At 51.3% G+C, this 13345-nt stretch overlaps 6 protein-coding genes across 6 annotated transcripts; 2 read left to right on the forward strand and 4 right to left on the reverse strand.

Moving 5' to 3' along the window:
• Nucleotides 1-2677: 2677 nt before the first annotated feature.
• comC (L-sulfolactate dehydrogenase) lies at nucleotides 2678-3828 on the forward strand (the record flags this gene model as incomplete). The annotated part of the gene is made up of 2 exons (XM_032030897.1): nucleotides 2678-2818; nucleotides 2893-3828. 2 exons carry the CDS (start codon nucleotides 2678-2680, stop codon nucleotides 3826-3828), a joined length of 1077 nt encoding a protein of 358 aa, XP_031889913.1.
• Nucleotides 3829-4334: 506 nt separating this feature from the next.
• On the reverse strand, nucleotides 4335-5207 carry CGGC5_v012086 (4-hydroxy-4-methyl-2-oxoglutarate aldolase; the record flags this gene model as incomplete). The annotated part of the gene is made up of 4 exons (XM_032030898.1): nucleotides 4335-4616; nucleotides 4679-4849; nucleotides 4920-5090; nucleotides 5154-5207. The coding sequence occupies 4 exons, from the start codon at nucleotides 5205-5207 to the stop codon at nucleotides 4335-4337; spliced, it is 678 nt and encodes a 225-aa protein (XP_031889912.1).
• Nucleotides 5208-5744: 537 nt separating this feature from the next.
• On the reverse strand, nucleotides 5745-6716 carry CGGC5_v012087 (putative fructose-bisphosphate aldolase; the record flags this gene model as incomplete). Its single annotated transcript, XM_032030899.1, has 3 exons — nucleotides 5745-6015; nucleotides 6072-6581; nucleotides 6631-6716. The coding sequence occupies 3 exons, from the start codon at nucleotides 6714-6716 to the stop codon at nucleotides 5745-5747; spliced, it is 867 nt and encodes a 288-aa protein (XP_031889911.1).
• Nucleotides 6717-7125: 409 nt separating this feature from the next.
• Nucleotides 7126-8067, reverse strand: ligI-0 (2-pyrone-4,6-dicarbaxylate hydrolase; the record flags this gene model as incomplete). Its single annotated transcript, XM_032030900.1, has 1 exon — nucleotides 7126-8067. One exon carries the CDS (start codon nucleotides 8065-8067, stop codon nucleotides 7126-7128), a length of 942 nt encoding a protein of 313 aa, XP_031889918.1.
• Nucleotides 8068-8358: 291 nt separating this feature from the next.
• Nucleotides 8359-10237, reverse strand: MFSD1 (Major facilitator superfamily domain-containing protein 1; the record flags this gene model as incomplete). Its single annotated transcript, XM_032030901.1, has 5 exons — nucleotides 8359-9404; nucleotides 9469-9532; nucleotides 9593-9737; nucleotides 9800-9888; nucleotides 9956-10237. The coding sequence occupies 5 exons, from the start codon at nucleotides 10235-10237 to the stop codon at nucleotides 8359-8361; spliced, it is 1626 nt and encodes a 541-aa protein (XP_031889917.1).
• Nucleotides 10238-11237: 1000 nt separating this feature from the next.
• Nucleotides 11238-13064, forward strand: FRE5 (Ferric reductase transmembrane component 5; the record flags this gene model as incomplete). The annotated part of the gene is made up of 4 exons (XM_032030902.1): nucleotides 11238-11443; nucleotides 11502-11657; nucleotides 11716-12593; nucleotides 12652-13064. 4 exons carry the CDS (start codon nucleotides 11238-11240, stop codon nucleotides 13062-13064), a joined length of 1653 nt encoding a protein of 550 aa, XP_031889916.1.
• Nucleotides 13065-13345: the final 281 nt, after the last annotated feature.

Below are 13345 nucleotides of genomic sequence, written 5' to 3' on the forward strand. Positions count from 1 at the left end.
GAGGTTGCTGCACGCATCTGCGTTGCTCTTGAATGCCACCAGCGACGTCTCTTGCTTGATCTTTGGCACCACCCATAAGCAGTAAAGAAAAGTGATACCGCTTACGAAGACCGTATGTGCTGTCAACCAACTGTTTGAGAGTTTCGAGAACCGGTGTAGCTCGGAGTTGATCAGTATCGTGGCGACGGCGCTTTCGTAGCAAATCTTCCAGCAGTCGAAACTTGGCCTGGTGATGGCGGGTGACGGACGGTAGAGAAGCATGATGCAGTGATGGTACTTCAGCTCGAGATTTTGTACGACACCATCCGAAGTACTTCGCCGAAAGCCCCGACGAAACTCAGCTCTGAGCCCTTCAAGTAGTGCGTCGCAGCGCTTGCGGACATCCGGCTGCCAGGTGTCAAAGTCCGTAGGCCATGGGAACCTATTTGGCAGATTGACGACACGGTATATCATCAGCTTGATTTCAGCCGTTATTTGGTCGAATTTGAAAGAGTACTGTGCAGCTGCATACGGGTTGACCATTACCCTCGCCCGTTTTGTTGAGTGGTGCGGAGAGCGAGCGCTCTCTGGTGTCAACGCACTGCTGCCGACAGAGTCCCCTGCATGATCTCCAGGACGACCTACATGGCCAGGAAACTCTATATCAATAGCCTCGTCTCGAAGGGTCAAAGGACGTCCAAGGACGACTGATAATGTTCTCTCTAGTGAGTAAGCAGACCAGAAGATGCCTCTCCTTAAGTTCAGACGAATATGAGCAGTGTTAGGCTTTGCTAAAGGAGAATGGCGGTGCATATCAACCCCACGTCTTTGAAAACCCAGGTCCAGGCAACTAGCAATGATGTTCATCACAAGAAACCATGCGTTTGGCCCTTCTTCGAAGTAGAAGCTTGTCAAAGCTAGCAACAGCATGATCTGAAGTCCCTCGATGCTGTCATGCAAAGCCAAGGTGCCAATCCGTTGCATAGCTGTCGCGAGATACCTCTCAGATGAGAATTCTACAGACAGCCGAGACTCCAAGATTCGAGCACCCAGTGCGAGAACAAGAAATACTTGAACTGAATGGAACGGGGATAGCGAGGCTTCTACCTCTGCTAGAGGAGGCATCTGCATGGAACCCGCCTTTTGAGTCGTGTAAAGACAATCTAGGTTGTCCGAGATACTATCCTCATCAAGGAATGGGTATAGGGGATGGAGAGTTTGGAAGTATGCGTCTGCAAAATGCTGCAAGTCGACTTCAGACGTCCAATGAGGTGGAAAGGGATGATGGGCAGGCGAAGGTTTCCGCGCCACTGTTCCTCCTTCTGGGGCTGACCAGCTCACTGACAAGCCTTGGGATTGAGGTATGGCTGAGAAGATGAGGCGCGCAAAGGGTACGCCCGAAGAAGGGCCGAGATATTTGGACTCCTTGGAGTTGGCCAATGACAGCATACCAACCTCATGGGCAAGAGGCTCGCTTGGGCCAATCTCTGTGGAGGCAGATGGACTGAGCGATGTGGTGTTCTCAGTCGCTGAGGACTGAACAGTTGGGTGGTTGTCGACTGGGATTGTCTCATCCTCGTGAACAGCATCTTCAATGCCTGGGTCTGCTTCGATAGTGTCCAATTGAGGAAGGCCCTCGGTGTCCACGATGAGCTCTTGGTCATCATAGATATCCTGCTCGTTATGGCTTGACTGGTCGATTGGCGTGGGTAAGGGTTGCTGCATGGGCCATTGCTGCGCTTGCTCCATAGTAGGACTTGTCTCGTACATGGGAGCGGTAGAGACCGTGATAGATGGCGCTATCGCCGACCGCGATTCCACTTCTGGGGCTCTGTCAAGTTCTTCGGGGGCTACCCGACGAAGTGAGTCCTCAAGAGACCGTAATCGCGCCTCCAGTTTGGTGACATGGCTGCGGTGTTCAAAGTCAGTTTGCCATTCTGCTGTCCGAAACGGGTAATTATTTCGATCTGGATGCTTACTTGACCGCGTCGGGATTATTCGCAAGATTCGTCCTGACGCATGGGTGCCCCGAACGTGCACAGTTGGTGCAAGATGGCCTCTCATCGTCACAACGGATCTTTTGACTGCGGCAGCGGGCGCATGCCGTGCCTTTCTTGCGGCCCGGCCGAGTCATCGACGCCGCCCCGGCCCGTTGCCGAGTCGATACGGGAGAGATTGGCTCTTCGGACCAACCAGATGATCCGGCAGCGTCTGCGTCCATCGACTGATTCTGTGGAGAGGGCTCTTACACAGGTAAGACACCGGCTTATCGGGGACTCTTGTGTATGAATCTTGACGACATGAAGCATCGAAGCTGGTGCAAAGACGAAACGGGGGAAACCCGAGAGTGTGGTTGAAGAATTGCTTGGACTTCTTTCTTGGCGGGGAATCCTTGTGTGTGGCTTGACCAGAGTCATCAATTGACGAACAGGAGCAGTCCGCATGCGGGGGCGGGGCAGTCCTCGGCTTTGAGCCGGTGCTCAGGCTTTGGAGGGGTCATTTCATCGGGTTAACCCGACCAATGAGGGTCTAAGCGTGATGTCCATCTCGAAAATGACGATGAATATGGCCGGTAGCATCCGTGAAGGCAGATATTATTATCGTGCTTTTTGCTTGAAAGTTTGGCACCCAGTCTCTTCAATTTGCTTTGAACAACACGAGCATCTCGATCTGTTGTGAAGATACGTCATCGATCAGAATGTCTACCCCAGCACGCTACTACGCTAAGCCAAGCGAGGCCATCACCTTCGCCAAGACACTTCTGGTGAAGTCAGGTCTTCCTGAGGATGATGCCAGTCTCATGGCTGAGTGCCTGGTACAGGCTGACACTCGCGGTGTTGTAAGTGCCTAAAAATCCTAATTCATATGGCAGACAAGGTTGGAAACATAGCAACTAACTTCCGATCCTGATAGGATACCCATGGACTGGCAAGACTTCAGCAGTACATCGAGAGAGTTCAGAGCGGTCTTGTGAACGCCAAGGCCAACATCCAGATCACCGAAAAGACACCAGTCGCTGCGCACGCCGACGGAGACAACGGTTTTGGCTTCATCGTTGCCTCCAAGGCTATGAAGGATGCGATTCGTCGTGCAGAGACTTACGGAATTGGAATTGTCACTGCGGAACACTCCAACCACTTCGGCATGGGTGCCACCTACGTCCTACAGGCCCTTGACGCTGGCATGATCTCTCTTGTCTTTACAAACTCGGCCAAGCAGATGCCTCCGTTCGGTGGCAAGGAGACTCTGCTCGGTATCTCTCCTTTTGCCGCGGGAGCTCCCAGCAAGAACGAAGTCCCCTACATCCTCGACATGGCGCCGTCCGTTGTCGCAAAGGGCAAGATCCGCAAGGCCGCCCGCAGAGGCGAGAAGATTCCCCTTGGATGGGCGTATGACAAGGACGGAAAGCCCACTGAGGACGCGAACGAGGCATTGAACGGCTCCATGGCTCCTATTGGTGGCCCCAAGGGATCTGGAATTGCCATTCTGATGGACATCATGTCCGGAGTCCTGTCCGGTGCCGCTTTCGGTGGTGAGGTGGGCGACCAGTACAAGGAGGCTCGTCCTCAGAACGTTGGACACTGCTTCATCGCCATCAAGCCTGACATTTTCATGTCCTCCGAGCAGTTCCGCGCCAGGATGGACACTCTCGTTCAGCGCGTGCATGGTGTTACGCCCGCTGATGGTTTCAAGGAGGTCCTCTTCCCTGGCGAACCTGAGTACCGCCTGGCTGAGGAGCGCAAGGTGCAAGGTCTCCCGTTTGCTGATGCTGAGAAGAAGATATTTGAGGACTTGGCATCCAAGTATGGTGTACCAGGGCTTCACCTGTCTACGACGCCGCTGGCTTGAACTTGGCGTGGATAAAATCACCAAAAGATGGAATGACGTTATGTACATAGTGTAACAGGCCAGGCCTGTCACATGGGGTGCTCTCGGCTAAGCTCGGCACTGGACTAAGACATCAAGGTATACAGCAAAGTAGATAAAAGACGTGTAGATGTAGCTAGAAAGGAAGTACGAGTTGCAACACTGCTCCTACTAACCCTTAACACATAGGTAGACTTTAAATGAAATTCGTGAAAGCAGTCCACAGAGCATGTTCCTAGTGGATGAGAATGAGATGCGTTATTATCATTGTTCTTTCGCAAGTCTGTTTTATCCTTCTGAAGGACTGTTGAATTTTCTGAACCAAGGTCATCGTGTTTGCGATCGGCAATTGTGACGATCGTGGGTGCATTTGTGGCAAACCTCAAACGGTGACGGCGAGGACTGCGTCTATCTCCCTGTCATTCCACTTGATGATTCTTGAAATACTTTCTTTACACATTGATCTTTATCGCCAAATCATTGTCGCTCTATTTACCCCTGAAAGTCGCGAACGCCTCCTGTACAGACATGCCCCCACGGATAGCCTCAGCGCACCTGTCGTCTGCAGCAGCGAGCCCAGGGATCTTCTCAAGGACCTGCTCCGCCAGATCGCCAGGCAAGAACACGACACCATCAAGGTCGGCAATGATGTACCCTCCCGGGTTAATTGTGGCATCCTGCTTGGCAGACTGAAGCTTCACATCGACGTTAATTTCAGATGGGAAACATACAGCACCACCGGCCGTAGTGCCAGTGCCTCTCGCAAACAGCTGGAATGATGTTCGTCAGCCAAGGATGCATAAGCATTGGTCGCATGTCCAATGGCTCTTACCGGAAATCCGAGATCTCTGTGCTCTTGGAGGTCGCGAAGATGTCCGTCAATTACGACCCCCTTGGCCCCGAGGATTTGGGCTCTCAACGACATGAGACCGCCATAACAGGCGTTCACATGCGGAGCCGGCTGTGAGATGAAGACAACAGAATCCTTGGGGATCTGGTCGATCTGCGAGAAGGAATCGTGATTAGCGTACCACGTTCAATCTGTAAAACTTGCCTCAGGAAGCTAAACTCACGTAGTTGCCCTTGACCTTCGGCGCAGATGAGTCGCTCTTAGGAGCAAACTTGACAGTAAAGACGGGTCCCACAATCTTAGTCTTCCCAGCTTGGTACTCTGGCGAGTAAAGCACAAGTCCCTCTAGGAAGCCTCCGTCAGCACGGCCAAGCTTGGAGAGGCCATCCGAGATCTAGTTTATGCAGTAATTAGAGTCTTGTGGTATGGAGTCTTGGCCAGAAGTCGGTCTACTCACATCACAGCTTGACCATTTGGAGAGACGCTCCACGATGTCGGATGTTGACGTCATTGTGAAAGTAAGCAAATTGTGCAATAAAATTCGAACGTGGACGACAGCATGCAGTCAATTTTGGCCTCTAGAGCTCTCTTACTAGGGTTTTAATCGAATTCCAATCGACTTGAAATGACGTCTCTATCGTCAGATCGTTCCGATTGTCGGATAGGTCCCACGCGGGTTTCTAATCAAAGCCGGCATCGCGGGGCAGTTTGTTTTGTTTCGGGGAAAAGCCGGCTTTCTGCAGTCACACTTTCGGGATCGGGCCGATACCACAGGTTGAAAGTCATGATAGAATTCTGGAGCGTTCGTGGTTGTCCGCATGGAGGAATCAAGAAATTTACAACGGATAGCTCAATCGCGACATGGAATTCGGCATTGGTAGATTACGATTGACACGATCTAATGGGCTGCATCAGCTTCGTAATTGGCGATCAGTTGAAGTCCTCGTAGTACGAGCTGAGAACTTGATTTCAGATACAGAGACATGTGCTTTATTCGTGTTCCATGATAACATGTACATGAATTCGAATCTCCATATACCGGCATGCCTTATGCTTTGCCAGCTGAGCCCAGCACATCCCTCATTACCCGCTCAATAGACCTGGCATAAACTTCCGCCCCCTTCATTTTCAGAACGGTGAGCTCCAACTTGTCCGCATTCTCTGCGATGAAGTCTGTGTACTCGTCGCGAACAGTTCTGTTCAGGTTGATTTTGACCATGCCGTGCTTTCTGGCGGTCCTGAATTGCTCATCAGACACACCGTGGGTTCCATGCAAGACGAGGGGAATGTCGGGGATGGCATTATGAATGTCGTTGAGCCTGCAACAAACTATGAGTCAAAATCAGGGCTCCGTTATAGCCGCTGGAATACTTACAGAGGCAATCTCCAATATTTCTCCGGGCCACCAGGACCGTAATTTCCATGGATGTTTCCGAAAGACGGAGCGAGGAATTGCACTCCTGTCTCTTTCACGAAATCTCTCGCAAGCTCGGGTCGTGTAAAAATCGTCTCGAGATCGACTGTAGGCAGACCATCCTCGCCGCCTTCCAGCCGGCCCATCTCAGCCTCGATCGCGATGCCCTTGGCGTTCGCGATCTGCACAATTTCTTTGCACCGCCGGGCATTCTCGGCTTCGTCGTGGATTGAGGCATCGACCATAATAGAGTCGAAGGGAAGCTCAAGCGCCGCCTTGACGTCTTCCGGTTCGATACAGTGGTCGAGATGGATCGCGATCGGAACTTTCGCGGCGTGCGCGGCGCCAATCACGTACTTGACGAACTCGGGGCCTTGGAATCGCATCGTCCATGGGAAGACTTGGATAATGGCAGGCGACTTGCATGCCTCAGCTGCCCGAATGACGGCGATAACACCGTCATCATTGTAACTATTTCAAGTCAGCTTCGTGAAAGGCCTACAAAGAATACAACTCTCACCAGTTATACGCGCCGACAGCGTATCCACCTGTCCTAGCCGCCTCAAGAATCTGATACGTTCTGTTGTTCTGGGGGAAGGATGCCATGTTTGCGACTGTAGTTTCGAGCTTGTCAGTGATGTGAGTACTACAGCTTTTACACGTCCAAGCTGGCTGTTCATATGACTTATCCGAAAGCCATCCACGGCGTGGGAGGAGATCACGAACCTACTGGGATCCACTCGGCTTGACCCCGGCTTGTAAGTGCCCTTCGCGACGCGATCTTGTAACTGAACCGATCGGGCCAAACCCCAATTAGATTTGGGTAGAACCATGAGAATTTACTCACGTGAGTCTGAAAGTATTGGATTGAAACCAGACGTGATTTTAATGACTTGGTTGCTTATGATATCACATAACCATGTCAATCAATGGAATCATTGTTTGCTTAATTGCTTTCTTCAATTCAGATAGAATTTTCCTAATACTAGGACGTGACAGAAATTGACTGCCTTCTTTATGACTTGGCTGGATAATCATACAGAGTTGAGGGGTTATTAACCCACAGGTCCTGCCACTCCTCTCCGTTCAACCATGTGCTCAACGACCGAATCCACTCCGGGTTGTCAATCTTCAGGAAAGGCTCTTGCTCATCCTTGCTCCTCAGATGCCTGTCTTCATGTCGTTGAGTATGAGGCCAGTCACTACCCCAGACCAGTCTCTTGGAGTTTGTCCTGACAAGCTCCTGCACAATGTCCTTGAGGTCTTCGAAATGAGGATCAGCTCGAGAGCATCGATAGGGTGCGGAGATCTTGATCCATAGGTTTCCTCCTCTCAGTGTTTTCAACAGGTCCTGCCATCCCGGTTGCTCCCTGGCAGACACAGACCCAATCGGTGCCATGCTGGAAGCTTTGACGAGGCCAATGTGATCCAGAACCACAGGCAGCTTTGACTGTTGAATAACTGGCCCTAGTTTGGCCCAGTAAGAGATGTTTGGCTGCTGAATTTGAATGCTCCAGCCATTGCCAGTCGGGTGCCACTGAAGAAGCCTATTGGCGGTGGACTTGATGAGGTTGACTTGCTTGTCGACGTCGTTCATGGCCTGGGCCTTGAAGAAGTCCAACCTGACGCTTCGGATGCCGGCTCCATGATACGTGTCCAGCAGCTCGTCTGTTACTGTTTCGAGGTCAAGGACGCAGATACCGCGTGCCGTTCCGTTGAACTGCTCCAGGTAGTAGAGTAAAGAGGAGCAGTCGGCCCCGTATGACAAGCCATGTGCGATGCACACGTGTGAGACGCCGACGGATTCTTCGAAAGCTTTCAGCTGCTCCAGAGTTGCAACGGAGGGCGTGAAGTGCCTTCCAGAGGCGAAAGGGAAGCGAGCTGGCTCGAAAATGTGGTGGTGTGTGTCCCATGCACCAGCAGGGACGACCTTTGGCGCTTCGGTGATTGAACCCATGTTCTTTGGCCGAGGAGGAATGGTTTGCTCATTCAACCATGGATGAAGGAAAATCATGTTATATGAAAGCACTTGCAAGCCCTTCCAGGACTAACTCCCGTTTACGGAAGCCTGGAGAAGTGTTCTGGGCATGACTCGGTTACTAACAATGTAGACTGACATCGGCTTAATCCCGATTGATGTTGCACCATAACCGACCACAAAACCAAAAGTCAGTAGATGCACATTTTCTGGCTGATAAATGCTTTTCTTATGTCAACATGCAAGAGGCATCTTTTTATCGGCTAATGTTCAAATGGAGTACTTGATGAACAAAACCCAGGCTATGATGATCAGAGAGCAGACCAGGGCAATTCCCACGGCCGTGAACGACCTGGCAGGCCTTCTGCCGACGAGGTCTCCTAGTTTTCCTTCCTTTTCGATATCCATGCGCTTCTTATTGCTGATGCTAAGAATGCCTGCCAGGTATTTGCGGTCAAGAACTCCATAGAACAGCCCAAGGCAAAACTCCAGGCCCTTCACGGCAGCAAAGAAGGCAATGACGCGCTCGTATGTTCCTCCAGGGGTAATGTCTTGCAGCCTACCAGCAATCATGTCAACTATGACACTTCCGCTGTTGTTGAAAACCTTCCAAATACCAAATACGAGCCCAAGCTCGAGTTGGTTCGGGACGATCAGTGGGATGGATGCCAAGAAGGGCAGGGCGTTCATAGTTGATGCCACAGAAGCGATGACCATCGATCCAAGTGCGTTAGTCTGAGTGTACCCAATAAGGCAGTATACCAAAATCCAGATGGCCGACGTAAGACTAACAAACATCATACGATAGCCGACATAGTCGAAGAAAGACCCGATTAGAGGTGCACACACAACAGGGATCACCTGCTGGACAGCGGAGGTGTAGCCGGCAAGCTGAGCAGTGGAGCCTCGAGTTTGGGTGATGATGTCGGCGTTAAGGCCGTTGAAGCCACCAACAACACCAGCTTGTAGAATCTGGGTGCAAGCAACCAACCAGAAGAAGCGAGGAACACGAAGGAGAGCTCCCCAATTAGGGAGGGCACTCAAGGTACGGGCTGTTGCTCTAGTCCTGAAAGTTGCAACCTCATTGTTCTGCTCGCGCTGTGCGCGCTCGCGGGATCTGATCTCCATGGCGAGCTTTTGGCCGGTGGGCATTTGAGTCCACTCGGGCCGGCTTCGGGCCCAACAGACGTAGAAGATGTTTTGAATGAGGTTGGCGAAACAGACGATGGCGGGAATCCACAGGGCCCACCCCCAGAATGATGACGCATCTCGCATGGGAACCGCGGTGGCCTTGGCGATGAGAACGATGAGCTTTCCTGCAACAGACGCCGTCAACATTTGATACACTTTTAATATAACAGAAACATCCGGATTACTTACCGATAGACAGGTCCAAACCATAAACAAGTCCAAGTCCTTTGTGTTGGAACCAATGGGCCAAAATCTTTGGTGCGGCTGTGAGAAATTTGCCAAACAAAATAGTCCGATCCTTGAGTCAACTCACCTTTGACGTGCAAGTCTCAATGACAGTACTTCCGAAGCCCATAATCACTCGGCCCGTCACAACCAGGGTGAAAGAATCGTTATTGGAACCAGCCGCTGACACGACAGCGCCGATGAAGATTGCGACCGAACAAGCCAGCGAACCCCTGTACAAAACAGGGCATCAGTACCTTTTCCAATTATGAAGTTCTGTGGCCTAATCACTTACCACTCGACGCCATAATGATCCAGCCCGTATCCGCCGAGAATCGGAAGAATCGTGTTCACGAGTGACGTGGCCGAAGAGATGGCACCATACTACAGTGTGTTAATTGTCGCAAATACAATTGCTTAGAAGATTGTCCACGACTGCATGACGACTGACCTGTGAGTTGTTGATGTCAAGCTGCTTGATCAATGTGCTCTTGAGAGGTCCGAGAGTGTTCTCGGAGAACGACGAGCCCCAGGACAACGCAACACCGCATACGAGGGCGGTCAGCTTCCAAGTCCAGGGAAAGTCCCTGATCTCGACAGGATCTCCGGAGGGGCTGCTGTTGACGTCCGCAATGCGCTTCTCGTCGGCATCGGAGTCGAAGCGTACCGGGGTGGCGACGTCGGCGTCCTCGGCTGCGGGGACCGGACGATCGGCAGGTTTCTTGGAGGCCATATCGACGGTTCGCGATCGCCGTCAGCGATCAAAAAGTCCAAAGCGAGAGAAGAGAGGGTGTCTTGAACAACGATATTACACATGGAGGACGTCGCGACGGCGGCTTTTAATCAATCCCATCTTGTCTGATCATCAGATAAATCTTCCAAGCCTGTGCCCGACGCCGAAGTACTCCACACACCCCCGATGCAACACTGCGCACTCTGCCTTGGCGGTGTTTTTTTGTTAGCAGGATGCGAATCCGATTTCGGTGGGCCGGAGGTGTCAACTAGGGTCATCCAGTTTCTCGGGACGCAGTAAGCCATGCTATTGAATGGCTGCTTTGGAAATAGTCGTCCGACATTGAGGATGGGGAGAAGTCAAGGTGGATTCGGAAAGTAGTGGTGTTTTATTTTACTCGTCTCTTCAGCAAAAGTACGGGCAATGATCCCTCGATGAGCCTGCAGTCGGTACCCTGGACTAAGGGACTGTGGCATACAGCAACCTTTATGGGCATCGGTAAGAGAACGGCTTAATGGAGGAACGAGACTTATCTAGCATGTTTAACTCTCTAATTTGAGATTCCACCGCAACGTAGATCAGGAACGTATCTCTCAAATCGTCTAGTCGTTTGAAGCTTGTCTTCAGCCATTTCATTGGCAAACGTGATCCGCAACCGGGGCTAGACGCCATATACACGGTCATTTTGAAGTTCTGCCTTCACAGTGAGCAATTCTGAGGCGCTAGAAACCCTGTCACATTGGGGCGTGAGTGGGAAAAGGCCTCACTGTGAGAGACAGGCGCATGACAGAATCCCTGCTAGCGCCGAAATGACCGGTTGAGCTGTCCGCGAGATTTTTCTGATGTGGACCCTAAGGGATGACTGCCATCAGCTGCCATTTATCTTATCAATCTGATCACATGCCCCATCTAATCAATCTAGGTAAGTACACCTACTGCTCGCCCCTTGTTTGGACATCATCTCGTTACGTCCGATGGCAGCCTGCTCAAGAAGGACACTATGCAGTTTTTCAATACCCCCACCACAAAGCAAGGCGCAAATGAGAAAGCTATCAAGATCTACCTCTCTTTCCTTTGCGGCCTTATGGCCGTTGTCATCGCGACAAGTTGGCTGCGGGAAGCGTGTCACAACACGAAGAAAGCGCGCTCAAAAGCGTCCTCCATAAACTTACTCGTGGCGCGTCACAGCATTCTCCTCGCTTTCCAGTAGGTTTTAAACACAAGCTCGCGATAAGACGAACTCTGGTTAATAAGCTTCATGCAGAAAGTTAGAAAGACGCGTGAACCTTGGCTGGTTCGGGCGTCCTTCTCTCGGATATGTTCTAATCATCGGGAGCTTCATCGCTACCAACGCCATTCTGTGCTCCAATATTCTTGCACTCAGGCACCTGCTCAATCATTGGGCTTCGAGATTCGGATGGTAAATGTTCACCTCAGTCTAGTCATGGGGATGGAAGCTAATGTCTATGGTCTTATAGGATGAGCGCCATCAATATGATGCTGTGCGTCTTCTTTGGACTCAAAAACACGCCGCTGAGCCGGGTTGCACATATCTCACACGCTGAACTGAACTATTTCCACCGACTTGCAGGATACGTAGCTGTGCTTCTCTTGACCCTTCATGCCATCGTCTACACGGTTCACTTCGGCCGCCAAGGTCGTCTGGTTCAACTATTGAAGAAGGAAGACCTCGAGGGCATCGGCGCAGGTGTTGCGATGCTTGTCCTGCTCATGGGAATGGCGAGACATCGCCGCTACGAACTGTTTTACATCAGCCACATCGTGGCCTTTGGGGCAGCTGTTATTCTGACCGGCCTTCACAGACCCAACTGGGCAAAGAAGATCCCAGTTGTGATGTCGTTCACTGCGGCTATGTGGGTGGTCGACCGCATCATACGAGGGGCACGAATGGTTCTGAATCTCATGAACAACTCTGCGACCTTCTATCCACTCCCTGACGGCGGCACGAGGGTGATTCTAAGGAAGCCAGGGATCAAGAAGATGCTGCCTGGAACTCACTGTTTCCTCTGGATACCGCGAATCCACCCTTACGAAAATCATCCGTTCACAGTTGTGAACAATGACTCTACAGGTCTAGAGCTCGTCATGAAGTCACACCAAGGCTTCACCAGACGCGTCGACGAGTTTTCCAGGAGTCATTGCAACCGCACTGCGTGGGCCTCTGTGGATGGTCCGTATGGATCGCTGCCAGATACAGAGTCCTACGACAAGTTAGTCTTGGTTGCTGGAGGCAGCGGAGCAGCATTCACCTTCGGTCTGATGAACCGCATGATGAGCCGCTACGACCGAGTCAAAGCTCAGTCAGTTGATTTCATCTGGACAGTGAGACAGTCAGGTTGGTTCTCCAAGTTCATGTTCAAGTCGCGAGACATGATTTTCTAACACCATATCAGAACATCTAAGCTGGTTTCAAGAACACCTTCACAAAATTTCAAGATCCGGATCGAGCATCGATGTCAAACTTTACGTCACTGGCGATTCACCTAGAGAAGGAACGTCCACCGAAATGCCCAGTAATGCACGCACGAATGAAGGTGCCGTCAACTATGGGTCCATATCGCACGATACGGAGGGACTCTTGACGAGCACTACTAGTAATGAGATCGAAGACGCCTTCAACATCAGATTCGAGAAGGTCAACATAGAGCAGGAGATCGGCGTGGCGTTAGAAGGCGTTGCGACCGAACAGAGGGTTCTGGTTGCCACATGCGGGCCAGAATCGCTCATGGACGATGTGAGGGACTCAGCGGATAGATGGCGAAACAGTCGAGGGCTAAGGATAGACATCCATTTTGAGAACTTTTGATCATAGATGAGACTAAAGAACATTTAGACATAGAAATGCATGAGACAGTATTCCGTCAACTGATATCATCACGGGTTTTGCGCAGAAGTTGACACTCAAATGTGGCCGCGAAAAGGACGAGCATTCACAGCTTCGAGAACAAAATCTCAGTCATTTAGTGGAGCTACCCATGCCACGTCACCTTAAAGAGGACTAGTCCAGGAGCATGGGGCGATTGATAAGTGAGGCAACCAAGCCAACCCCGGCATGGTCTGACGGACAGAAAAAAAAAACCAAAAGGA

The sequence above is a fragment of the Colletotrichum fructicola genome, assembly GCF_000319635.2.
Source record: "Colletotrichum fructicola Nara gc5 chromosome Unknown KSG_Nara_v1_contig07, whole genome shotgun sequence".
Lineage (NCBI taxonomy): Eukaryota > Fungi > Ascomycota > Sordariomycetes > Glomerellales > Glomerellaceae > Colletotrichum > Colletotrichum fructicola.